General features: G+C 33.6%; 1 protein-coding gene across 3 annotated transcripts in view; it reads left to right on the top strand.

The window, feature by feature from the left end:
* Positions 1 to 26,769, top strand: part of LOC133181807 (semaphorin-2A-like) — a 71,926-nt gene extending 45,157 nt beyond the window's left edge. For all 3 annotated transcript variants that reach the window (XM_061316412.1, XM_061316415.1, XM_061316413.1), the window contains exons 13-19: positions 2,089 to 2,281; positions 7,353 to 7,465; positions 10,053 to 10,204; positions 15,568 to 15,650; positions 21,330 to 21,572; positions 22,431 to 22,539; positions 25,659 to 26,769. In XM_061316412.1, the coding sequence (XP_061172396.1) occupies positions 2,089 to 2,281; positions 7,353 to 7,465; positions 10,053 to 10,204; positions 15,568 to 15,650; positions 21,330 to 21,572; positions 22,431 to 22,534 (888 nt within the window). In that variant the 3' untranslated portion in view covers positions 22,535 to 22,539; positions 25,659 to 26,769. The remainder of the gene's footprint in view (positions 1 to 2,088; positions 2,282 to 7,352; positions 7,466 to 10,052; positions 10,205 to 15,567; positions 15,651 to 21,329; positions 21,573 to 22,430; positions 22,540 to 25,658) is intronic.
* Positions 26,770 to 27,648: the final 879 nt, after the last annotated feature.

The following is a 27,648-nucleotide window of genomic DNA, read 5'->3' as shown; positions in this document are numbered from 1 at the left end:
TATTTTTCTGGGAATTTCGGCACCTTTCAACTTAGATTTTTGGCCATATCTTGAATATACATGTAGAGATGATCAGTTTGTTATTGCAGCTCCTCTTAAACCGCTGTACAGAATTTGGTCAAACTTTGCAGATATTTAGTACACAGTGTATAGATGTGCAAATTACCAGGAAATTCCGCTTCCATTATTTTTGCCTTAAGAGTTTTGCCTATTGAAGAAACTTTCCAGCTAGGTAATAAGGAAATCCACCGGAATCCGCTTTTGTAATGAAATTCTATGTGAAATATTTTATAACCTTAAAAGAACCCTATTGATTTTGAGATCAAAATATTAATGATTTAACACACACACACAAACACACAAAATCTTAGATAGTTCTCACCCCCCCCCCCCACCCCCCACCCCCCAATTTGGTGCTTTGGCTTAAATAATTTCATAAGTACAGTATATAAACAAATTCATATGACTACATCATAATTTTGTTTCCATCAATTATTTAAATGTGTAAATTGTCATGTGTTGGACATGGACTTACACTCATTAACAATTTAATAACAGTTTGTCAGCATGTAGGTATTTCAGACATAATGTATAGATTTGTATATTACCAAGAAATTTTGATTCCATTATTTATCTAGAAACTTCAGCCCAATTAAATTTGTAACATACAAAGATTTGAATGTCCTTATAGGCAAGAAGTTTTGATGTGATGATTTTTTGCAAGTAATGTCCCTTTTTGAATTATTAGCTCTACTGGTCAGAGACCAGAAGAGCTTATGCGATAGTAAGGTGTCCGTCGTCCGTCCGTCTGTCTGTCAGTCTGTCTGTCCGTCCGTCTGTAAACAATTTTTCAAAACGCTACTTCTCCTACAGTTTTGGTCTGATTTCAATATAACTTGGCACATAAGTAGACTACACTAAGATACATAATTCTGTATATCGGTTTTTTATTTCAATGAACGGTGTTGCCATGGTTACTAAAAATAGAAATTTCTGTGAAAAACTTTCAAAAGGCTACTCCTCCTACAGTTTTGGTCTGATTTCAGTATATCTTGGCACACAAGTAAAATACACTAAGATACATAATTCTGTATATCGGTTTTTGATTTCAGTGAACGGTGTTGCCATGGTTACTAAAAATAGAAATTTCTGTGATAAACTTTCAAAATGCTACACCTCCTACAGTTTTGATCTGATTTCATTATAACTTGGCACACAAATAGACTATACTAAGATACATAATTCTGTATATCGGTTTTTGATTTCAATGAACGGAGTTGCCATGGTTACTAAAAATAGAAATTTCCTTGAAATACATTCAAAATGCTACTCCTCCTACATTTTTGATCTCATTTCATTATAACTTGGCACACAAGTAGACTATACAAAGATACATAATTCTTTGTATCGGTTTTTGATTTCGATGAACGGTGTTGCCATGGTTACTAAAACTAGAAATTTCCTTGAAATACTTTCAAAATGACTACTCCTCCTACAGTTTTGGTCTGATTTTAGTATAACTTGACATACAAGTAGACTACACTAAGATACATAATTCTCTATACCAGTTTTGGATTTTGATGAGAGGTTTTGCCATGGTTACTAATTTAAAAAATAGAAATTTTTTGAAAAACTTTCAAAATGTACTCCTCCTACATGTTTTGTCTGATTTCATTGTAACTTGGCATACAAGTAGACTACACTAAGATACATAATTGTCATTATTGCTTTTTGATTTTGTTGAATGATGTTGCCATGGTTACTTAAATCGGAATTTCTGTAAAATTATTTTAAAAGACTACTCCTCCTACAGTTTTATTCTGATTGCAATAAATCTTGCCACAAAAACAGACTAAACCAAGGATCATTATTCTATTTATTGCTATTGCAAAGTTTCAAGTCCAAGTGCTACTTTTATCTTCCTTTATAAATACAACCAGTAGAGCTACAGTCTCGTCAGAGACTTCTGGTTATACTGTGTATTTAAGATGCACTATGCCATTCATTATGTGTTGCATTGTTGAGTTTTAGGGGAGCGTGGAGTATGTGATCTTGCTCACTTTTTCTTTCATTTACATTTGTCTACAGTGTATCAACAATTCAAAGAGCCTGAAGGATGTCGAGGAGAATTTTATGATGGAGTATCCCCTAAAAGATGCCCCAGTACAACAACAGGGGAACAAGCCCCTGGTCTTTATGGATGGCATCCAGATGCATGTTCTTCAGGTGGACAAGGAAAGAAGTCGTCAGGGGGGATCCCTCATTCTCTATGCTGCCTCTAGTAAGTTTCCTGTAGCAACAGCAAGAGTTTATAGTCAGTATATAGTATCAGATCTTCAGTGTTTTATAGTCAGTATATAGTATCAGATCTTCAGTGTTTTATAGTCAGTATATAGTATCAGATCTTCAGTGTTTTATAGTCAGTGTATAGTATCAGATCTTCAGTGTTTTATAGTCAGTATATAGTATCAGATCTTCAGTGTTTTATAGTCAGTATATAGTATCAGATCTTCAGTGTTTTATAGTCAGTATATAGTATCAGATCTTCAGTGTTTTATAGTCAGTGTATAGTATCAGATCTTCAGTGTTTTATAGTCAGTGTATAGTATCAGATCTTCAGTGTTTTATAGTCAGTGTATAGTATCAGATCTTCAGTGTTTTATAGTCAGTATTGTTATGAACCCATGGTGACAGTAATATTTATTTATTGATTTATTTATTGTTGATATTGTTGGAATATATAATGTTATATTAATAGGAATAATAGTAGTTAATGATTATTCCTGAGATATGAAGAAGTTACAATTGTCATGTGCATTGATGTTTATTTTTGTGTGGTACTGTATCCTCGAGGAACCTATTTCGGTGGTATTAGCAAACTACGTGATAAAATAATCTTAACGAGATCGATTAAAATAAAATAAATGTGACTTACCTCTGAAGGACTCTTTATTTGATCAAATTATATCCATATTATCTAATAAAAAAACTGATTTTTTTTTTTCCTCGCGATTTCTTTATTCCTTGCCGTTTACGTAAGCAGAAATGTTGAGGTACCTAAATCGGTGGTATGGTACTTGTCAAAAGTTTTTACCCTAATAACACCAACCAAAGGCATAAATTTATGTATAACGAATATTAATTTGTATAAATGAACAAAGGGATAAATTACAATTTTATAAAGTTTTATTTATTATTATGGCAGGGACAGATAAATTCGTCACCCCGTCTAATTACTTTAGTTGCGCAGCAAAACTGCAAGTGGGTCCAGTGGTCGCATTTTTCGAAGCTACACTGAGCCCACTTTACAAAAACAACTAAGTCGCAGTCCTTAATCTCCTCTGGCCAAAAGTGTTTACAAACACAGCACTTCTCTTTTTCATCTTCTGTGTCATTGGCATCAGAGGATTCAGGCTGTTCAGACACACCGTGTTTTCTTTTCTTTCTGCATAAATCCTTACATGTAGAAGTCGTTTTTTCTTTTCTTTTTGATGTTTGTTTTGTTGTAGAATAATTTTTTATTTCTTGCAAAACACTGTCCTCTGTAATTGGTTTACCACTTACAACTTTGCTAATGTTTCTTTTTTCAGTTAGAACAGATTTTGTTTTGTTGAAAATTGGGTTTGTATGTAGTTTAAAGAAGGATTTGGGATCAGAGGTGCTTGGAATTGCTTGAGTTGAAGAACTTGCATCTTGGTCTGGACATGATTGTTCTGCTGCGGAAAAAACTATAGAAGGAGCAAAATTGGAAGGGTCCACTGCATTTTTATCGAATGGGAAAATTCCAGCGCGTCGAAATGAGGACTGCAAATTTCCTTGTGAAAGAGCATGTGCATAGGCTTTACAAGCTAAGGAGCAAATATTATATCTTGTAATTTTTGAAGATGGATTCTCACGTAAAAATTTATGGCACTCGGCATTATAGATTTTTTGAAATGGGCCAAAACATCCAAGGTCTAGAGGTTGAAGAACATGGCTTGTATGGGCAGGCAGAACAAATAAAACAATATTATGTTGCTTTGCCCAGTCAACAAGCGTGAGGTTAATGTGTGATTTGTGTCCGTCATAAAGAATTAGGATAGGTTGGTTTTCATTCGGTCTTTGGACATATTTAAGAAAATGTTCAGATAAATAAGTCTGAAAGACTTCAGAGTTCGACCAACCACTGTCTGTTACTGTGCCTTGAGCACCCTCCGATGCACCTTCCATCAATTCCTGTCTCATTCGAGCCCCTTGGAAAACGAAATACGGAGGCATATCTGTGTACCTAACGCATTGCTACAACCTATGACAGTTACTGTAGAAGATCTGGCAGATGTTATAGCAGGTGTTGTTGACATCTTAGAACCCACAATGCAGGGTGGTCTGTGTTCTGTTTGTAACCCCTTTTCATCAATGTTGTATATGCACTGAGGTTTATCGACTAGGTCGTACTTCTTAAGAATGGTGTCTAATTCTCGATAGTAATTTGACACTACTTCTTCAGAGGTTGACTTTGCCCTGGCAGCTGATAATGCGCGAGGCTTTGAAACATTCAGTTCTGGCCACCGCATCATAAAGCCTTTGAACCACTTCATTGAAAATGGATGATTTCTGTCACGTTTCTGCAAACTGCAGGCATATTCTGAGGCCATGTTGACTACTTCTGATCTAGTGTAGCCGTAGCCACAAATAGCCATAACCTTTAAATGGTCAACAAATGCAGCTTCTTCCTCTAGCGAAAGAACAGGAGAAACTCCAGACGTTAGTTTCTCAGAGTCAACTCTCCCCAGTGCTCTTTGTCGAAGTGTGGTTTCCGGAACACAGTAAACCCTAGCTGCTTTCCATACAGACATCCGATGCTCCTTAATAGCATGATAAGCATTTGTCATGGACGTAGGGGAGTATGGTCTGTATTTTCTTGTTATTTTATCTGATTATTTATTATTTATTTATTTACTAGTATTTATTTATTTATTTTATTTATTTTATCTACATGATACTATATACTTTTAATAGTTTTTCTTTATATTTCAGAACTAATTTCTATGTAATTGTTTAATTACTAGCTATTTACCAACAACATAATATAAACCATATCTTTGTCAAAACACTCAAAAACATATAACAGACACTGACTTTTGGACGAACCCTGTATTTCTACTTAATTATGATAACCACATGACAGTCACGTGACTTGAAAGCGCAGACGGTAAGCTGCGTCTAGAGTTCGTATTTTGATAAAATATTTCTTAAAAGTCTATATTTAGAAGGCAATTACATTTGGATATTTTTAGCATTAAGAAAATATGGTATTTTATGTAGATATGACAATAACAGCTATTTACTTACACTTTTCTCTGACATTTCGAGTTTTTTTTTCACTGAGTCATAAGCTTCCGTGTTTACAAACACTACGCAAAAATCGATGACGTCAGATCTCGCACTATAAGAAAACGCGCGTGCCAAACGGGAAATACCACCGATATAGGAACCCCACCAATTTAGGACCCTCGACGATACTACAGTGCATGTAAACAGGGATCGAATAATTCTTGTATCCAGCAAGAAATACAACCCCTAGATGATTCAACAATTAGTTAGAGGTGCAGAGACAACTATTTATCAACTTTGTCTATCAGCAACTTGTGTTATATAGAATTACTACACGTAATTACCCAGCTGACAGCCAGCTATAATTATGTCAACACGTGCTCAGCACATCGTCACCTCGGAAAGATGATTCAGCTTTAAATACCATTTACCATGATTTATAGACATAATAAACAGAATTTACACCTTTTAATTACTCACGTATGAAGGTTAAGACATCGTTAAATACTTTTTATAAGCTGCATCAGTCGTAATCTCTAGGCAGAATTCAGTAGTGTTTTCATTCGCAGACGGCCATGTTCCTTCATGAATAATAATGAAGGGTCACGTGATAAACACTATATAAGGCCAATCCCGACCTGAAATCATCACTTCGGTCATCAAAATGAGTCAGCAGCAACTTTTCCAGCCAGACCATCCGGCTCCGAAGGTGAATATTTTGCACCTTCTCTATTAGATACATAGATTTGAACATACATTCCATTCATGATCTATTGATGTTTAGTAGGAACACCATCACCACCTTCTGTATCATATTCAGCATCCCTACTCACCATCCTTAGAAGGTGCAACTAGAGAGAGTTCAACACCTTCCATCACCTTTTATCAACTTCTACTAGAATTATAACTACAATTATATAGCCTTTATATTATCTACACTATATGTACCTTGGTTAGGTACCATATAGTTAACTACACCTTCAGTTGATAGGTCACCTTCTACACCTTCTCTGTACCAAGTGTACCTTCTAGTTATCAACAGAGATTATCACCTTCTCAGAACTTCTACACCTACTTATGAATAGCCAGGCATCACCCCGAGAAAATATCAACACCTAGAGACCTGAACTACATTAAAGAGCGCGTTTGACTTTGTGCTTTTTAACTTAATAAATTCATAGATATTTTTAATCATCTTGGTCATTACTTGATTTCTGACAGGTACAGGAGGGCTCACAAACTTTGAAACGTCTGCAACCTTTACTCATAAAATAGTGGGTCATTATAATACTACAGGTTTCAGCAGGTGTATGCGTTTCAGTATATAGTATCAGATCTTCAGTGTTTTATAGTCAGTATATAGTATCAGATCTTCAGTGTTTTATAGTCAGTATATATAGTATCAGATCTTCAGTGTTTTATAGTCAGTGTATAGTATCAGATCTTCAGTGATTTATAGTCAATATATATAGTATCAGATCTTCAGTGTTTTATAGTCAGTATATAGTATCAGATCTTCAGTATTTTATAGTCAGTATATAGTATCAGATCTTCAGTGTTTTATAGTCAGTATATAGTATCAGATCTTCAGTGTTTTATAGTCAGTATATATAGTATCAGATCTTCAGTGTTTAATAATCAGTATATAGTATCAGATCTTCAGTGTTGGCACCTGTAACTTTTATTGTTTTGTTTTCTTGTGTTTGAGCTACAGTAAAACATGTTTATAGCAAACACACTTATAACAAATTGACATTTACAGCAAAGTGATTTTCATTCCCTGTGGCTTTTAGATACATGTATATTGTGAGCTTAACAGATATAACAAATTACATTTATAACGAAGCAAAATGGTCTGTCCCAGGCACTTTGTTATTAGCATGTTTTACTGTATTTGTCAATATTCCCTGAAATTCAACTATGTATTCAAACAGAGAAATAATGAGTATGCAGGTAAAAAGTAAATTTACTTTAAATGAAGGATCTTCTTTTGATGAGTCCTAAACAGATCCGATTTTTATGTTTTCTTCTGCTTTCAGATACTGGAGAAGTGTACAAGATTCATTCATGGAATAATGGTAAAAAGCAGGCCATATCTACAGTGTTCTCACCATTACCCAAATCAGAAGTCATCTGGGACATGAAGTTCTATGTAAGGCATGCAACAATTAAGTATATAGTGATGAGAGACTAATGATTGAGGAATATTGGAATATAATGAAGTTCTATGTAAGGCATGCAACAATTAAGTATAGAGTGATGAGAGACTAATGACTGAGAAATATTGGAATATAAGATTGAATATCAGCATCTGTCTTGTTTCCATCATAAATGTTTCACATTATCAGAGAAGTCTACATGGGACTCATTTAGAGATCCCTTTTTCCGTCCATCTGTCTGTCTGTCTGTGTGAGAGGCATCACAGTTTCATACCATCCTTACATCTCCTTCTTGGAGATGTAAATATCTACATAAGATACAGGTGTTAAAATAAGAACTCTAGGTCATGTCCAGTACTGAGGTCATGTAAGGGGACATATTTTCTTTGAAGGTCTTATTAATTCATCAGAACAACTGTATGATCCATTCAGCTACTGTAAGCGATTTGGAGCTGATATGTTGCACCTTCATTGCTATAGAAAAGCTTTGTAACATAGGGTTGCTGGCTTTGTGACTTTTATCAACTTAGCATATTAAATTTAAAAACTTACAGTCGGACTGTTCTTTGTTTAAACTTGAAGTTGGCTTTTTTATTTATTCATTTATATGGGGAGGAGGGGGTTGTTGTGTTGTATAAAACACATTTACATATCAGGGATGGGGTCAATTACTTTAAAAAGTAATTAAGTTACAATTACTTTGACTTTTTCTTCAATTAAATTACAATTAAATTACAGGCTTTCTAAGACATGTAATTAATTAAATTACAATTACTTTGCAAAAGTAATTAATTAAATTACAAATTACATTTTTAATTTTTTTGAAAATTTTTATAATCTTTGTCAATGAATATACAGAACATCATTTATTTGTATGTAAGCTCAGCCTCTGCACAAACAGTACAAGAAATAATATGCTATAGTCATTGTGTACATGTATCATTCTGGTTTAATTTATAACATTTATTTACAAAACAATAAGAATCTCTTAAAGAACTATCCGAGATCAGTTTGATGCAGTTTCCAGCACACAAAACCATACACAAATTGCATGGGTTATGATATTTGATTAAAAGTGAGTATTTTAATAGAGTGAGTTGCAACTGTAACCCCTCAAATTAAATATTTCCTTTGAAGGTAACCTGAACATCCTAAATTGCTATTTATGTTGAACAATTTTACTTCATAAATCAGAATTGTACAGATAGAAAATTCATAAAAATCTGTTTAGATGTTAAAATAATTATCAAATTGAATGTTTTTCTTTTCCAAAACTAGCAGAGCATATTAAATTGAAATAATTATCTCCATTGGCTTTGTCTTCTAAATCATGGAATGAATATCTCTTTAGAGGAGTTGATTTGTTTTGATTGCAATTTAAAGCTGTGATCTGGAGGGCAATTATCTCTTCCCAACAAGAGAGAATTAATGACACACACCTTCTTTTTCTTTATTATTGATCAAACAACAAAGATTGAAATATAATAAATGTGTGTTTCATAGCTGAATAGACCTAAGAAGGATGGTTCGAAATTCATATTTATAAACATAGATCAAAAAATTCAAAATTTACATAATGATTAGAAAGAAACTAGTTTATTATTATCAAGCCAATCATTTAATAATTTTTTTTTTTTTGTTTACAAGCATTAACCTAAGATTTTGTATAATTGAAGGATTGGGATATGTTTAACAATAAAATGAAAACCAGTAAAATGGGGAGGTAGTGGTGACGATACATCATGAATATATCATGAATGTGTATTGTATAAAGTAATTGAATGTAATTGAAAAAGTAATTGAAATTACATGGTATTTTTTCAGTGTAATTAATTAAATTACAATTACAAGTAATTGAAAAAATGTTCAATTACAAATTACTTCCAATTACTTCAAAAAATGTAATTAATTACAGTCAATTACAATTACTTTTTTCAATTACCCCATCCCTGTTACATATTAACAGCAGCTAACAGGGGGGTTATATTTAGCTTACTAATTTTTACAAGACCTTGGTAATCAATGACCACATTGTGATTAGACTTTACTTTTAGAATAAAACCAAGTTCAAAATCTGTTAACATCCCTATGGGTGATAAAATCAAGTCTGAAATGATTGTACCTGAAAACATTCATGTTGCAGGGTGTTCTATGAAACTCTAGTTTTAATTCTATACAAAATCTGTTACTCCTTGAAAAATAAGAAAATTGTGTTTTGATTTTGATAGCAGTGTTAATAATAATTAAGGCACTGTTGGTTTTGACAACATTGTAAAAATACTAAGAACTGAGGACCTATTGAGTTTGACAGCTGATGTACTGTTAAGTTGGACAACATTGTTAACATACTAAGAACTGAGGACCTGTTGAGTTCGACAGCTGATGTACTGTTGAGTTTGACAGCATTGTTAACATACTAAGAATTAAGGCACTGTTGATTTTGACAGCATTGTTAACATACTAAGAACTGAGGACCTGTTGAGTTTGACAGCATTGTTAACATACTAAGAATTGAGGTCCTGTTGAGTTTGACAGCATTGTTAACATACTAAGAATTGAGGTCCTGTTTTTGTTTTACAGAATGATGAGATCTACATTAGTACAGAATCCTTTGTTAAACAGTTTAAAGTCATCATTTGTGACAAGTACAAGAAAATAGATGCTTGTCTTAATGACCCATACTGCAGTTGGAAAGGCAATTTCAGTGGAACTTGCTGTGAAAAGGAAAAATTGTAAGGAATTTAGCCTGCTTGAATAATTTCTTGTTTGTAGAAATATTAATTTAAATGGTTAATCTTTTTATGATGCATGTTTATTCAGAATTCCAGAGAGAATGTGAATGTAATGATTTTGCATAAATTCTATAGAATGGTTTAGACCATTGATAACCACAAAATATAATTAAAATAAAAACAATAAAACTTTAACCTTTTTAAAACAATTATTAACAGAAGTTTCATAATAGTAATAATCATTTGATTTTAAAAACCTATGCATACAAATTTCAGATACGATATTGCGTCTTAAACAAATTTTACACTATGTATAAGTTGCAGATTATTAAAAGACCAATTATTTAAGGAATAACTGTCTAATATTTTGGTTTCATGATGTGATCAATCGATTGGCTTGCGTGATAATTTGCATAAACGCTGAAGGCGTTTATGCATAAAATTATCATGCAAGCCAATCGATTGATCATCATCATGAAACCAAAAAATCTGACAGTTATTCCTGGTATTTACATGCTCTTGATTCTGCAAATTCACGTGCTACAAGCCCCGCTTCTGTCTCTATTTCTCCCGCCCCGCACGTGATTTTTTTTTCACCACGCCTATCGATGAACCAGTAGATTTATGTAGAAATAAAGTATTTTTACTATTTGAAATTTTATCTCGGACAAAGACATGGGAAATGTAAATATTAAAATATAAATATACATGTAAATGACAAAAAAATATTTTGCATCCCATAACATATACCATCTTTAAAACAATTTTACTATGATTTACCCTTATGTAAAGTTAGAATGGAATAGGTCACAACAGTTAAAACAAAGTAATTGATTTGAATGGTTGGTAAAATATGAGGGGCATTCAAAAGTTCTGGCAACTGGTATATAAAATTATAACTACATTACGGATTAAAATGACTCTGATACCACTGTAAAGCTTAGGCAAATATGCATTAGTAGTGACGTCATTTTACATTCAAAATGACATATAGGTCTGCTAAAATGATGTCATAATTAGGTATACTCTGTATACTGGGCATAAAAATGACTGATAATGAGAACAATTTTTTGTTGAGCAAAGAGCGTATTGCAAAATTCGCTCATTGCTTGGCTTTACAGCAACAGAAATAAAAGCCGATTTAGATGTAGTATATAGAGAGCATGCTCTTTCATATCGAGCAATAGCAAGATGGGTAGTTGAATTTAAAGAGGGTAGAAAATCAATTGAAGATGACCCCCGTTCGGGGCGTCCAGTTTGTGCATATGGCGAAAAAGAAATCGTCGCTGTTCAAAATACGATAGCTGATGATGCTAGATATACAGTTGAGGAAATAGCAGACTTAACTAACATTAATTCGTCAGCAGTTTTTCGTATTTTAAAGGAAAACTTAAAGCTTAGGAAAGTATGTGCTAGATGGGTGCCGCATCTTCTCTCGGAAGAGCAAAAGCGCATCCGGGTAGAAATGGCTTCACAGTTACTAACAATTTATGAAGATTGTGACCAAAGGCGAATAAATGAGATTGTAACTGGTGATGAAACATGGATATATTTTTTTGAACCGGAAACTAAGCTCAATAATAAAGTTTGGATCGGTGAAAATGATACAAGGCCTCAAATTGCATGCAGAAACCAGTCTGTCCGGAGAGTAATGTACGCCTTATTTTTTTATTCTAAAGGCCCTGTTGCTCAAGTTCCGGTTCCAAAACACAGCAGTGTTACTGGTCAATTTTATGCAGAGAATGTCTTGTCTCAGGTTGTAGAGTACTTTAAAACGACCCGACCAACAACCAGTACTAGAGGAATAAAGCTCCTCCATGACAACGCACCTGCCCGTAGATCAGAGGTAGTAACCAAATATTAAAAGGAAAATGGTATTGCTGTTTTACCACATCCACCCTACAGTCCTGACCTAGCTCCATGCAATTTTTGGTTGAATGCCGTTATCAAAGAAGCCCTCCGAGGACGGCAATTTGAAAGTCGTCATGCAGTCGGAAGTGCCATTTTACAGTGTATGAAGCGTATACTGAAAGAGGACTATAGGGCAGCATTTTCTACATGGATTTCAAGACTGAAAAAGTGTGTCCAGGTCAACAGAGACTATTTTGAGGGATTGATATAATTTAATTTATGATAATGACGCTCATTAATTTACCGCACACCAGTTGCGAGAACTTTTGAAATGCCCCTCGTAGTATCAGACATTGTGAAGTCTTGGATCTATTTTGCTTTGCATGCCAACCTTAAACTCCTGTGTAAAATCTCTGTTTCCAGCTGGGACCTAAACAAAAAGTACACAAATCTCTAAAAAGATTTTTAGGTGTCAGTAAAAGAAGAGAGAAATAAAAAAAAAACTTTGAGACTTTGGTCCTTTGTGGATATTTGATATATGTATCAAAACTGATACAAATGTCTTCTGCACAAAAGTTCACTTCTCCATCAAGTAAATTCCATTTTTTTTTCAATTTTTTATACTGAAACAAGGGAACCTTGCCATATCGTCTGCTTTGGAAGATCTTTTTGTTAATGGGTGTTACAGTCTTTAATTCTTCTTCTTTTTTGTTTAAAAAAATTGTTTTGATTTTGTATTGTTTATATTTTACTACTTATAGAAGATTGATTTTTTTAAAAGCATGGTGCATGATAAAGATTCTAATAATGGACTCAAATTTATTGGACAAGAGCATGTTTACAGGTACACCCTTTAATGATCCACCATCATCATCATTTGTCATGTACTCAGTTGTATATCTCCATTTAACTTGGAAACAATAACCTTAACTTGCATGATTGGATAAACTCTTATCACCATTTTCTTTCAAACATGATTAAAACTTGTCAAAATATTTGCTTCACTTTTCACTTTAAATTTGTCATAAAAAATAATTTATGCCTAAATCATTTCTTCAAATTCTTTCTTTGACTTAATTGTTGCTTGACTTAATGACCACCTTTATTTGATAGGCATATTATTACCAGGTAATTGGGTCTCTGTTGGAGAACCTATGGTTGACCCTGGTGCATTCCCATCACCTTATTAAGTGGGTTTATTCAGTCAACATTTGCTCCTCTTTTTATGAATCATTGGTAACATCATGAAATGCCAATGTGATTTAGACTAATTAATAATTATATTTGAAAATGTTGTAATTGACAGGTAGAATATATAATGAATAATGATTTATAATATCCATGAAAACAATTGAACGTAGATACAAGACTCAAGAGTGATGGAGAAAAAGCATGCATGGTCAGTCCTGGTTGTCATTACTGCACTACTAAAACATGTTTAATAGCTGGTATACATGGGTGGAAAATGCTTTTCTTATTCAGTCATTAAATATGCTATTGTGTAAGAAGGAATGCTGATTATCCACAATACAGTGGATAAGCTTGGAAGTCTGAGATAACAAGTTTGCTATTACCCTCACTAAATACAACATTTATATTGATGTCTTCACCCTTGACACAATGGCAGAGAACATCTCCCATGTGGCCTGCCAGGCTGTTACTTTTACAGCCCTGGTGGAGTAAATAAAAACTTGACTACAGTATGTTGTTGCCCTTGACTTAAGCTTTATAACAGTCTTAAAGTCACAGCATCAAAATAAGTGACACATGCAATATGTTGAAATCATGCCCTGGCTATCTATCTTCAATTATGTCAAAGCTATGATTTTATAAATCTCTCTGAAAATAATTTAAATTCAAAGTTTCAAGATAAATCTTGTTAGCCATGTGATGTGATGATGTTAGGTACATGCATGCATATGCATTTTAAAGGTCAAGGTCGTTACCTGACAAAGGTATTTTATCCAGGCTCTAACTTGGCAACACGTTACTTGTTTGAATTCAGATTTGAAATTGACACTTATGATCATGATATGATATTAAAATGAGGTTGTGTCACAGAGGTGCTCAGGGACACAGAACAGTTACAGGTGTAACATTGTGTCCAGACTTAGAAATCTTTTCTAAAACAGATTCAAACTTGAGATGTGTCTTGATCTTAACTCAAGGTCATATCTCAAAATTCAAGTCACTTGATGATGAGTTGTGAAAATCATAATACCAAAGTACAATTCATCCATCATGTACTGTTAACTGTAATGCTACATATGTCATGATCAGGGTTCAAAAGACTTGTTTTAATTAAGGTCAGGTCAGCTAATAATAGCCAAAGGAAAAGGAAGAAGATATCCAATACTGTAATGAATATATATATATATATATATATATATATATATATATATATATATATATATATATATATATATATATTATACACCTATTTACTGGCTATGAGGACAATAGCAAGTTTATCATCCCCCAAGACGGCGACTATTTCCCAAGGCGCAGCGGAGGGAAATAGTTGCTGTCGAGGGAAACGATAAACTTGCTATTGTCCTCATAGCCAGTAAATAGGTGTTTTATTATACCTAAGCCAACTTTACCTTTGTTATGTCACAAACCAGATACGTTACAATACAACAACTCATATAGTTTTGAGATGAAAAACAAGGGAAATGGAATGCTTCTGTGAATGGTTTGATGACTATTTCACCATGGGCAAATAGCACAAAAACTATTCTACCGTAGGGGCTGTTTAGAAAAAATAGATTTATTTATCATACTTTTATGTAGAAAAAATTCACAGAGGTATAATAGATATATATATATATATATATATATATATATATATATATATATATATATATATATATATATATATATATATATATATATATATATATATATATATATATATATATAACATTTTTGAATAAGTTTTCCTATTATATCACAAATGTAATAAGTTTCACTATAAACCCTGAAGAATGCTGAATCACACCGGAAACAGTTATGTCACACGCCGGAAACAGTTATATCACCCGACGGAAACAGTTATAACACCCTCTCGATCACTTTCACATGTCTTTATTTTACGCATTTGTAGCTCGGGTTCGAGATTTAATGACGTCGGTTGCTAAGCAAACGTAAACAACGGAGTGCAATTCTTAACGTCATGAAAGCATTTTTGGATTATTTGCCTCAACTTAAACAATTCCAGACGATTTTTTAATTTAAAAATGTTATATAACATATACCACATGACTTCTCGGGTGACTATACCAGAATGTTTGCCCCTCGGTGACAGGAAAGTCCTGGAGTGTTATGTCACCCCCTGCCTTCGGCATCGGGTGACATAACACTCCAGGACTTTCCTGTCACCTTGGGGCAAACATTCTGGTATGTCACCCTCGAAGCTATGTGATATATGTATAATATATCATTTGTAACTAGATTTCAAATTTGATGACTTGTTTGACATAATTGTTAATCTAATTAATTGTTTCCTGTAGATTTAGTGGACTTTCTCATGAGAACATTACAGATCTCGAAGAAAAGTACAGTAAAGCAGAGAGCAGTAAGACCAACAGAACCGGTTAGTATTTCAAATTGATACTCTGTAATAAGTATAGAAAGGGTGAATATTTCACATTGAAACTTTGTTATAAGTATAGAAAGGGTGAATATTTCACATTGAAACTTTGTTATAAGTATAGAAAGAGTGAATATTTCACATTGAAACTTTGTTGTAAATATAGAAAGGGTGAATATTTCACTTTGATACTCTGTTATAAGTATAGAAAGGGTGAATATTTCACATTGAAACTTTGTTGTATGTATAGAAAGGGTGAATATTTCACATTGATACTCTGTAATAAGTATAGAAAGTGTGAATATTTCACATTGACACTTTACTATGCAATAAGTAGAGAAAGGGTGAATATTTCACATTGATACTTTGTTGTAAGTATAGAAAGGGTGAATATTCCACATTAATACTTTGTTGTAAGTATAGAAAGGGTGAATATTTCACATTGATACTTTACTATGCAATAAGTAGAGAAAGGGTGAATATTTCACTTTGATAGCCTGCAATAAGTACGGAAAGGGTGAGTATTTCACATTGATACTTTGTTATAAGTATAGAAAGGGTGAATATTTCACATTGATACTCTGTTATAAGCAGAGCTCCAGATAATTTTTTACCCCAAAGTGTATTTACTCCCTGATTTTCAAATCAATGCAGATTTTGATTTTCAGCAAAATGACCATGATTTAAGAGTATTTTGTTAATATATAATGTTTTTGACATCTATTTTGATTTTGAGTTTGTTATCGAAATATAAGTGTTTTAGAAGAGGAAAGGAAAAAAAAACTACATAGGACAGTTCCTGCATTCATTTAAATAAATTTTAAAAATACCCATTAGACTTTTTGCTAAAACTGAGAAATGTTCTTTTTTGAGAAGGAAGATCATACAGTAGGTAGTTACCATACGCACATAAAACTTTTCCTTTATTTAAGATGATATCGTAACAAATCTTCATTAATATGGCAAGTTGAGAGAAATCAGATGAACCCATCATAAAAAACATTGTGTACAAACCATGTGTAACCCTCCTACTAAACAGAAAACTCTAGAGAATCTAAGGGAACTCTTGATCGGTAAATTCAAACCATGTTATGCGTAATGTCCCTCTACAGCAATTTATTTATTTATTAAATTGGTCTTGAAATTAAACAGAGCTCGTTTTTTTTCGATATGGTTTTAATATGGTCTTCACTGGGTTTTTATTCCCCTTACACATCATGTCCTCTTTGATAACATTGCAGTACAAACTTTTTTTCTCCAGCTAAGACTTTTTTCCTCCAACTATCGTTTGTTTTCTAGGTAACATTGTTTTCTTTACATATATATATGTATTACACTTGTTACAATATCATCTTACATAGATGACACAAGCTTTTGTGTGCATGCTTAAAAGTACATGTAACTATGCTTAGTGCATAATCTTTCTATTTAAAGAAATTGATTTTAATGTAAATCTTTGATTCTTTCTCCATAAATGGAAATCGTTGTTGCCATTACTTGAATATTCCTGGTTAATAAAACACTTTTAAATCAGTATTTCGTTTTGAGAAAAATCAAACACTGAGTTAACCTCAATTCATACTGTTAGCTAAGTCGTACTTTAATTATTCAAACCATCGCACACAGTACTTTCGTGGTGTAATGCTTATCTATGATTGCTAATGTGTAACTACGCCCAGTTTTAATTTTCAATGCGTATTTTGTAAAATTCAATGCGCATTTTTGCAAATACGCACCTTATCTGGAGCTCTGTATAAGTATAGAAAGGGTGAATATTTCACTTTGATAGCCTGCAATAAGTACAGAAAGGGTGAGTATTTCACTTTGATAGCCTGCAATAAGTAGAGAAAGGGTGAATATTTCCCATTGATACTTTACTATGCAATAAGTAGAGAAAGAGTGAATATTTCACTTTGATAGCCTGCAATAAGTACGGAAAGGGTGAGTATTTCACATTGATACTTTGTTATAAGTATAGAAAGGGTGATTATTTCACATTGATACTCTGTAATAAGTATAGAAAGGGTGAATATTTCACATTGATAGCCTGCAATAAGTAGAGAAAGGGTGAATATTTCACATTGATACTTTACTCTGCAATAAGTAGAGAAAGGGTGAATATTTCACATTGATACTTTGTTATAAGTATAGAAAGGGTGAATATTTCACATTGATACTTTGTTATAAGTATAGAAAGGGTGAATATTTCACATTGATACTCTGTAATAAGTATAGAAAGGGTGAATATTTCACATTGATACTTTACTATGCAATAAGTAGAGAAAGGGTGAGTATTTCACATTGATACTTTGTTATAAGTATAGAAAGGGTGAATATTTCACATTGATACTTTGTTATAAATATAGAAAGGGTGAATATTTCACATTGATACTGTTGTAAGTATAGAAAGGGTGAATACATGTATTTCACTTTGATAGCCTGCAATAAGTACGGAAAGGGTGAGTATTTCACATTGATACTTTGTTGTAAGTATAGAAAGGGTGAGTTTTTCACATTGATACTTTGTTGTAAGTATAGAAAGGGTGAATATTTCACATTGATACTCTGTAATAAGTAGAGAAAGGGTGAATATTTCACTGTGATAGCCTGCAATAAGTACAGAAAGGGTAAGTATTTCACATTGATACTCTGTAATAAGTACAGAAGGGGTGAGTATTTCACATTGCACATTTACTCTGCAATAAAAAAGATTTTGTTTATGTCAGATACAAGGCTGAGGCCATGATTTGGATCATATGGTTAACATAGTAATATGCTATAAATAATTTTTTCAACTTAAATGGTACATTAATTAAGTGGTAAGAGCTGAAAGCTCAAATGAACTTTTCTGATCACATTTTATCTGTAGTCCATCTGTGTAGTTGTCCGTCCGTATGTAAATTTTTTCACATTTTCAACTTCTATTCCAGAACCACTATGCCAATTTCAACCAAACTTGCTACAAAGCATCCTTGGTGAAGGGGAAATGAAGGGCCATGCCCTAATTCAAGGGGAGATACGTAAAACAAGAAAATTTGGCGCATACGTATTTTAGCACAAATGCAAATGGGAATGCATTGGCGCAAATAAATTTTTGATTAGCGCTTGTGTTTGTCATTAAAATATATAAATGTGATAGTTTTTTTTCTTTGATCCACGCCCGTATTTGATTTTGTGGTCACACAAACACAATAACATTGATTTCTAACTGGCGTACACAGGTAAACATGCGTACACTTTTCATATTAAAACCAGGCATGCATGGAAGGAAAGTTACTTGGATAACTGGTAAACATAATCAGGTATTGTCTGCAAGGTTGATCGCCATGCTTGATTTCATTGTTCACCTTGAGGTGATAGATGATTGACGCAGCCAGAAGCCCAACTTTGAAGGTGCTAATGAAAAGCGCCTGGTAACAACTAACAATACAGTAGTTTAATTAATTCATGGCAGAACTTTCTTGATCGATCCTACAGTTTACCAGTGCGAGTGTGTATACAAAAATACGTGACCTTACACCATTATGTAATCACATGTTCCGGTTTACATGTACTTAAATAAGTGAATGCTTAGAACACAAAAAATTTAAAACATAGAAATTCATTAGCGCATTATAAATTTTAGTGTTCAGGGATGCTTGCTCCAAAGGCACTAAAATAGTAGTGGTTCCCGTTTCATCCAATAGTCAAGTTGTCAGTATAATTTTATCCGAATAGCCGATTATTAGAATAGCCGGTTGCTCCATACCGAGTCCAAAGATAGATGTATAGAGCTACATGTATTGATAATACATCGTAGCAAATTTCAAACTTGCACTTTCGTTTTCGTTTGATTAGTTTACTAGTGAATTTCCTAAACTAAATTATTTCACTTACTTATGAATTTAATATGATAACATTTTTCAAATAAATTGAAGCATAAAATATATTCTTTGATAGTTATTGCCATCTTAATTCAGCACATGTTTACATTCCTTCTTCGATGGTCGCCATTTTAGAAACGGAAGTAGACTAAATGCTTGACTAATAACCGTAAATTATTTTTCCCTGAATAGATTGTAAATTAAAAATCAACAAAAATATAAAATATTTTTTTTATTAATGTAACTTCTTTGTTTTTATTTGTTTCTTTAATATGGTTACGTATTTTATCCTGTTTGTGACAATTCTCTGGTCAATGAGTTTACCAGTCTCATGCATACTTGTCTGCCTTGTGGAGAAAGATGGTATGGATTTTGAGACGAATATTTATAGTTGGGCCGTTTGTGATTTTAACTATTCACTTCAAAGTGAACAAATATTAAGCCAAATGACCAAGTTAAACGACTGAATAGGCTTATTTCATTATCCAAGCAAATTGTCATACACAAGCTAATCAGTTCAATAATTAAAATTTCAAGCCGAAAAAATTGTAAATAATTGTCATAATTAACAAGTGCATCATTGAACCCAAGCTGATCACCACAACTGTAATCAAAACATATCTATCTACTATGTCCACTATTGACACAGGTAAGGTGCCTGTGTGCGTCCAGTCGTAACTAATCCCCTCATTGTCGTACTCAAGCCAGTCAAGGTAATTGGTGTCAAACTGTGTAAACAAAGGTTTCACATACGAAGTTGGAGGTGTGAACAAGGTGCTGATTATCAACAAACACTATGATAGTCCAAATTTTTGTATCAGATAAAACGAAATTCCAATATTTTCTCATCAGAATATCAGGTGAAATTATTAATAAATATATACGAAATGGTTTTGTGCTCTGATATTATATTAAAATAGCCGAAATATTCGTTAAACCGCTATCCGATAAAATGGAAGCCACTGAAGTTCACCATATTTTTTCATTTTACAGTAATTAGGAAATAGTGAAAATCCTTTGGTGGCATGTTTTAAAAATCTTCTCAAGAACCACTGGGCCAAAAAAGTTGACACTTATAGGAAACCTTGTTAACATAATGTTGAATCAAGTTGTTCAATTGATGACCCCTGGGGTAGGGTGGGGTTACAATGGGGGATCAAAGTTTTACATATGAATATATAGGAAAATAATTTAAAAATTTTCTCAACAGTAGAAAAGCCATATTTAGTCATATTGATATGGAAGCATTCTCAGGTAGTGTTTATTCAATTTTGTTCAAATGACAACCCTTGGGGGTAGGGTGGGGCCACAACATGTTTTATCAGGTAGTGTAGATTCAAGTTTGTTCTAATCATGACCCACGGGGGTAGGGTAGGGCCACAATGGGGGATTTTTCATTTGAATATATAGGAAAAATCTATTAAAGAACCAAAAAGCTTTGTTTTTTACTCATATTGATATGGAAGCATCCTCAGGTAGTGTAGATTCAAGTTTGTTCAAATCATTACTTTAGGGGGTAGAGTGTGGCCACAATGGGGGGTGATATTTTTACAAAGGAATATATTGGAAAAAATCTCAAAAAAATCTGCTCAAGAAAAGCAAAGCCATTTGTTTTATTGAAATGGAAGCATCCTCAGACGGTTTAAAATCAAGCCCCCCCCCCCCCCCCCATCTCCCCTATTTAGTCTTTTCAATACTGAACTGATTTGTTCTTTTTCCTAGCCAATGTGTCCAGGTGAGCCATGTGGCCCATGGGTCTCTTGTTAAGCTTTACTGTCTGCAAGATGTGTAGTATTATAACAACCTATTTTCTCTACAGTGGGAGTTGGTCAATCAGTAACCTTACCACATTATTACCCCTTTACACTGGATGGCAAGAAGGTAACATGGTACAAGATAACAACAAATGGTGAAAAGTCCCCAGTTGTGCTTGATAACAATAATATGATGAACAGTAACCAGGATTTGATTTTGTCTCGAGCCAAAGAAACTGAAAAAGGAACCTATGAAGCTTTCATAGATAACAAGAAGTTAAACACAGTAGAAGTGACTCTGATGACAAGTGAGTAAAACACACATACATTTTTTTAAAGCTGCATTTTTTATTCATATACATTACATGGGACCAGCAGCTTGAATTTTACTGAAATAGGTGATATGTCATGATCTGCATTACCGGGACCTACTTCAAAAATTTATCTTTTCTTATAACTTTTTATTGAGAAAAGATGGGGCTTTCATATTTGACATGTGCATTACCTGTGACAAGATTTTTCCAAACATAAAATGATTTTAAACCTTTTGGCCTTGACTTTGTTTGATCTAATTTTCAAAAATTTTAAATTTGGTGATTACTTTTGAATGACATAGGAAAGGGTGTTGATATTTGACAAGTGCATTACCTGTATCAAAATGCTTCTGATTGTGATATTTGACCTCGTGACCTTGACCTTCAAGATTGACTTGATTTTCAAACAGAAAATTAAAAACTTATGTGACAGCATCCTGGGGTAGTGTAGATTATATATTGTTGAAATTATGACCCTTAGGGGTAGGATGGGGCCACAATATGGAATCCAAGTCTTACATTTGAACTTTGGAATCTCGACACCGATATCTCGAATACCATGGATATGTCGAAATGATTTTGAAGTCCCAACCTCTTAATCTTTAAGTATTTTACCCTCGATATCTCAAATCCTTGGATATCTTGAAGTTTTTTCTTGGTCCCATCAAGTTCAAGATAACCAGGTTTGACTGTGTATAGGAAAAATCTTCTCAAAAAAAAAAACACTGGGCCAAAAAGGCTGAAACTTATATGTAAGCATGCCAGGATAGTGTAGATTCTAAATTATTTTAATCATGGCTTCATTCCTCAAACATTATTGATGCACAGATTTGAAACTGAATGTATTTATAGCTAACCAAGATATGGAGAACGCATGGAAGGCCAGGTTCACAGAATGGTGTGAGGAATTTGACCGTATCAAGAAATATCGTTGCTCTCAATGCTCTCAATGCTGACACAGGTCAGTATTTTTGTCACATTGTCAAGGGGGGTTTATACTGGAATCATCTTGTCTGTTTAGGTATCCATCTCTCCATAGACATTTTTAGCTCACCTCAAGGAAGTCAGGGGAGCTATGTAATATCCTCAGTGTCAACATCTCAGGTTAATGTTTTTAGAGTAGATTTCTTTTCAAGTACATGTACTTCTATGCTCTATAGAGATCTGAGATGCATATAAGATGCTTTTAGTATGTTTCATTGTATCAGTCCAGGTTTCAGATGCTGCATTTTCAGTCAAAGAATGTCCAAGTTATGTTTTTAGCTCTACTGGTCAGAGACCAGAAGAGCTTATACGATAGTAAGGTGTCCGTCGTCCGTCTGTCTGTCTGTCCGTCTGTAAACAATTTTTCAAAATGCTACTCCTCCTACAGTTTTGGTCTGATTTCAGTATAACTTGGCACACAAGTAGACTACACTAAGATACATAATTCTGTGTATCGGTTTTTGATTTCGATGAACGGTGTTGCCATGGTTACTAAAAATAGAAATTTCTGTGAAAAACATTCAAAATGCTACTCCTCCTACAGTTTTGGTCTGATTTCAGTATAACTTGGCACACAAGTAGACTACACTAAGATACATAATTCTGTGTATCGGTTTTTGATTTCGATGAACGGTGTTGCCATGGTTACTAAAAATAGAAATTTCTGTGAAAAACATTCAAAATGCTACTCCTCCTACAGTTTTGATCTGATTTCAATATAACTTGGCACACAAGTAGACTATACTAAGATACATAATTCTGTGTATCGGTTTTTGATTTCGATGAACGGTGTTGCCATGGTTACTAAAAATAGAAATTTCTGTGAATAACATTCAAAATGCTACTCCTCCTACAGTTTTGATCTGATTTCAATATAACTTGGCACACAAGTAGACTATACTAAGATACATATTTCTTTATATCGGTTTTTGATTTCGATGAACGGTGTTGCCATGGTTACTAAAAATAGAAATTTCTGTGAAATACTTTCAAAATGCTACTCCTCCTACAGTTTTGATCTGATTTCAATATAACTTGGCACACAAGTAGACTATACTAAGATGCATAATTCTGTGTATCGGTTTTTGATTTCGATGAACGATGTTGCTATCGTTACTAAAAATAGAAATTTCTGTGAAATACTTTCAAAATGCTACTCCTCCTACAGTTTTGATCTGATTTCAGTATAACTTGGCAAACAAGTAGACTACACTAAGATACATAATTCTTTATATTGATTTTCTGATTTCGATGAACATTGTTGCCATGGTTACTAAAAATAGAAATTTCCTTGAAATACCTTCAAAATGCTACCCCTACAGTTCTGGTCTGATTTTAGTAATACTAATTAGCACACAAGTAGACTACACTGAGATACATAATTCTCTGTACCAGTTTCGGATTTCGATGAACAGTGTTGCCATGGTTACTAAAAATAGAAATTTTCTTGAAATACTTTCAAAACGCTACTCCTCCTACACTTTTTGTCTGATTTCAGTATAATGTGGCATACAAGTAGACTACAGAGATACATAATTGGTGTTATTGTTTTTTGATTTTGTTGAATGATGTTGCCATGGTAACTTAAATCAAAATTTCTGTAAAATTGTTTTAAAAGGCTACTCCTCCTACAGTTTTAGTCTGATATTATAATAAATCTTGCCACAAAAGAGACTAAACCAGGGATCATTATTCTGTTTATTGCTGTTGCAAAGTTTCAAGTCCAAGTGCTACTTTTATCTTCCTTTATAAATACAACCAGTAGAGCTACAGTCTCGTCAGAGACTTCTGGTTGGAGCAGGTTAAAGTATTTGTATCAGGTCTCATTTCAAAGTAATTATAAGCCATATACTGACCAAACTTGCATGAATGATGCTTCTAAGGATTCACACTACCAGACTTGCTTCAGATGCTGGATCTGACCTGCATTTTCTGGATGAGTGACCAAGTTTTTACAGCAGGTTTATTCCAGTGTAAAGTCAAGACCTACCTGGACCAAACTTTGATGGATGAATCATCTAGCAATGCACACTACCAGACATGCTTTGATTGCTGGATTTGACCTATATTTCTGGATGAATGATCTCCCTCCTGCAGGAAGGGGGTTATTTGTCACTTATATATATTTAATCTTTTCAGTAATAACTGATTTCTGCTTCTTCCTGGTCAATGTACTCAAGTGAGTGATGTGGCCCATGAGCCTCTTGTTAGTTCACCTGAGCCTTTACCTGAGCCAAAGTCTCAAGTTAGCTTTTTCTGATCAAAATATGTCTATTTTCTTCATCGTTGTTGTAAACTTTTCACATTTTCATGTTCTTCTCCAGAACCATTTGGCCAATTTCAATGAAACTTGGCATGGAGTATCCTTAGGTAAAGGGAATATAAGTTTATTCAAATGAAAGGCCACACCTTCTTCCAATGGGAGATAATTAAGAAATAGTGAAAATTGGGTGTTGTCATTTAAAAGAACCACTGAGACAGAAAAGATGAAACTTATGTGAAAACTTCCTTACATAGCATAGATTGAAGTTTGTCAAATCATGACTCCCAGGGTAGGGTGGGGCCACTATGGGCAATCAAAAGTCATGAAAAATCTTCTCAAGAACAGCAAGCCATGATCAGTCATATTTATATGGAAGCATCCTCAGGTAGTGTAGATTGAAGTTTGTTCAAATCCTGTCCCTAGGGGTAGGGTAGGTCAAAATGGGGGATCAAAGTTTTGCATAGGATTATATAGGAGAAATCTATAAAAATCTTTTCCCAGGAACACCAAAGCCATGATTAGTCATATCAATACAAAGCATCTTCAGTTAGTATAGATTCAATTTTGTTTAAATCTTGTCCCTCAGAGGTAGGGTGGGGCCACAATGGCTATAGGAAACAAAATTTGTAAAGGCGATTCCTATGCAGTGTAAATTCAAGTTTATTCAAATAATTCTGTCAACACTTTGCATATCTAAAGAATCTCCCAACACTATGTATAACTAAGGCTTCTGACTCAGAAAAAAAATATGAAATTCTTTTAGTTACATGTATGACTTACAAAGAGACAAGGAAGCTTATTGTTCACCATTCTAATGCACATTTTGATTTCAGGGTAAAGAAGATATGGACTTCATCTTAACACATTGGACAACAGCGGCTATGAAAACCTGCAGATTTTTTTAATATGGAAACTGAATACATCCATTAGATATTCTATGTGAATTTTTGCAGAATTTCCAAATGCAAGTTTGATTTTCCTGAAGAGTTCCATTCTGATATTGACATGGAGTGACATGAAATCATCCTATAGATATTGCAAAACTTCATTTTTACATCCATTTTATTTATTTATTTCCATATCTATGTTGAGACTTCTCACCGTTGGAACATGACAAGTGTTTGTCATGTGAAAACAGAGGGATGCCCTCTCCACTATGCAAATCATTGTGAGATGAGGGATGAATCATTTTATGATCCCAAGTGAATTAAATTTTCTTAAAAAGAGGTCAAATGTTTGATTCAGCACTTGGATCAGTGAGATGTCTACAGTATATATACTGATAAGCTGTATCAGTGAGATGTCTACAGTATATATACTGATAAGCTGTATCAATGAGATGTCCACAGTATATATACTGATAAGCTGTATCAGTGAGATGTCTACAGTATATATACTGATAAGCTGTATCAGTGAGATGTCTACAGTATATATACTGATAAGCTGTACCAAGTGTCAGATATTTTTAATGGTGTTATTGAACCTCAGTCATACATAACAAAATGCTGAATTACAGAACTTCTCATATCCAAGAGTACTCTAGTCAGAAATGTAGATCTGTAGAGAAAAGAGATCTGAATGGAAAAAAAAACTATGGATGAAATTTCAGAGGCAGGAGTTTAAGGTGAGAGGGACTACAAAGTGAGATGACTCATCTGTGATAAGGGTAGTGTGGTAGATCAGACTTTAATCAAAATCTAGCTAGAACTATTTTAATGGTATTTTAGTTTGATTTGATTTTCTTTCTTTTCAAAGTATTTTTAGTACACTAAATATTTTATTCGTGCTTGTGTGATACATGTACCATGTATACTAAAATAAGAGTTGAAAATCCTGCACAAATTTTGGACTATTGTAATATTTGAGTTTGAAGTCTCACTTTGATGTTGTATTGATGTAAAATAGGACTAAACATGTAATAAAGTACCAGAAACTTAACTAGAATTCAGGGTTTGTTTTAGATTAATATGCGACTCAGAATTAGATTATATATATAAGGATGTTTGGAAATTACTGATACATTGTATTAATTCTCTTTTCTTATGAACATCTTTTGGTGAAATTTTGCATATATGTTTAACAAACACAAACAATGTTTGCTTCTATATTTTGGTGACATTGTATTTAATGGCAGCAGCAATGTTACTCCAGTTATCTGAATTGTTGTGCTGTAGAGGCAGTCTGATCCATACAGCTTCATTACAGTTACTTTAGTTATCTGAATTGCTGTGCTGTAGAGGCAGTCTGATTCATACAGCTTCATTACAGTTACTCCATACAGTTAAGCTAGTTATCTGAATTGCTGTAGAGGCATTCTGATCCATACAGCTTCATTACAGTTACTCTAGTTATCCGAGTTGCTGTGCTGTAGAGGCAGTCTGATTCATACAGCTTCATAACAGTTACTCCAGTTATCTGAATTGCTGTGCTGTAGAGGCAGTCTGATCCATACAGCTTCATTACAGTTACTCCATACAATTTCACAACAGTTAAGCTAGTTATCTGAATAGTCTGATCCATACAGCTTCATTAGGCCATCCTTAAAAAATTGTTTTTTTGCGGTAACGCGTCCGACTCATCAAAATCCGCCCGACTCAAATTTTTTTTCAACCTATTCAAAGTATGATTTTTTTTTTTACATGCGTGTCTACTTTCCGTTTTTATCCGACCATTTTTTTTCTTGATGTCTGAATTATAGAGACGCTTGATTTCCTCAATCTGCAACTATTAAAAGCATTTTGATGATCACGACAAACCGATGTTTAAAAATGGCGACGACAAGTCCGCGGGAAACACATCTATGATCATTGTCATTGACACGCG

This window comes from Saccostrea echinata, unplaced genomic scaffold (genome assembly GCF_033153115.1).
Source record: "Saccostrea echinata isolate AGI-Se365-2 ecotype Australia unplaced genomic scaffold, CSIRO_AGI_Sech_v1 ptg000009l, whole genome shotgun sequence".
Lineage (NCBI taxonomy): Eukaryota > Metazoa > Mollusca > Bivalvia > Ostreida > Ostreidae > Saccostrea > Saccostrea echinata.
The sequence above is the reverse complement of the archived record's forward strand: the minus strand, read 5'-3'. Positions and strand labels throughout refer to the sequence as shown.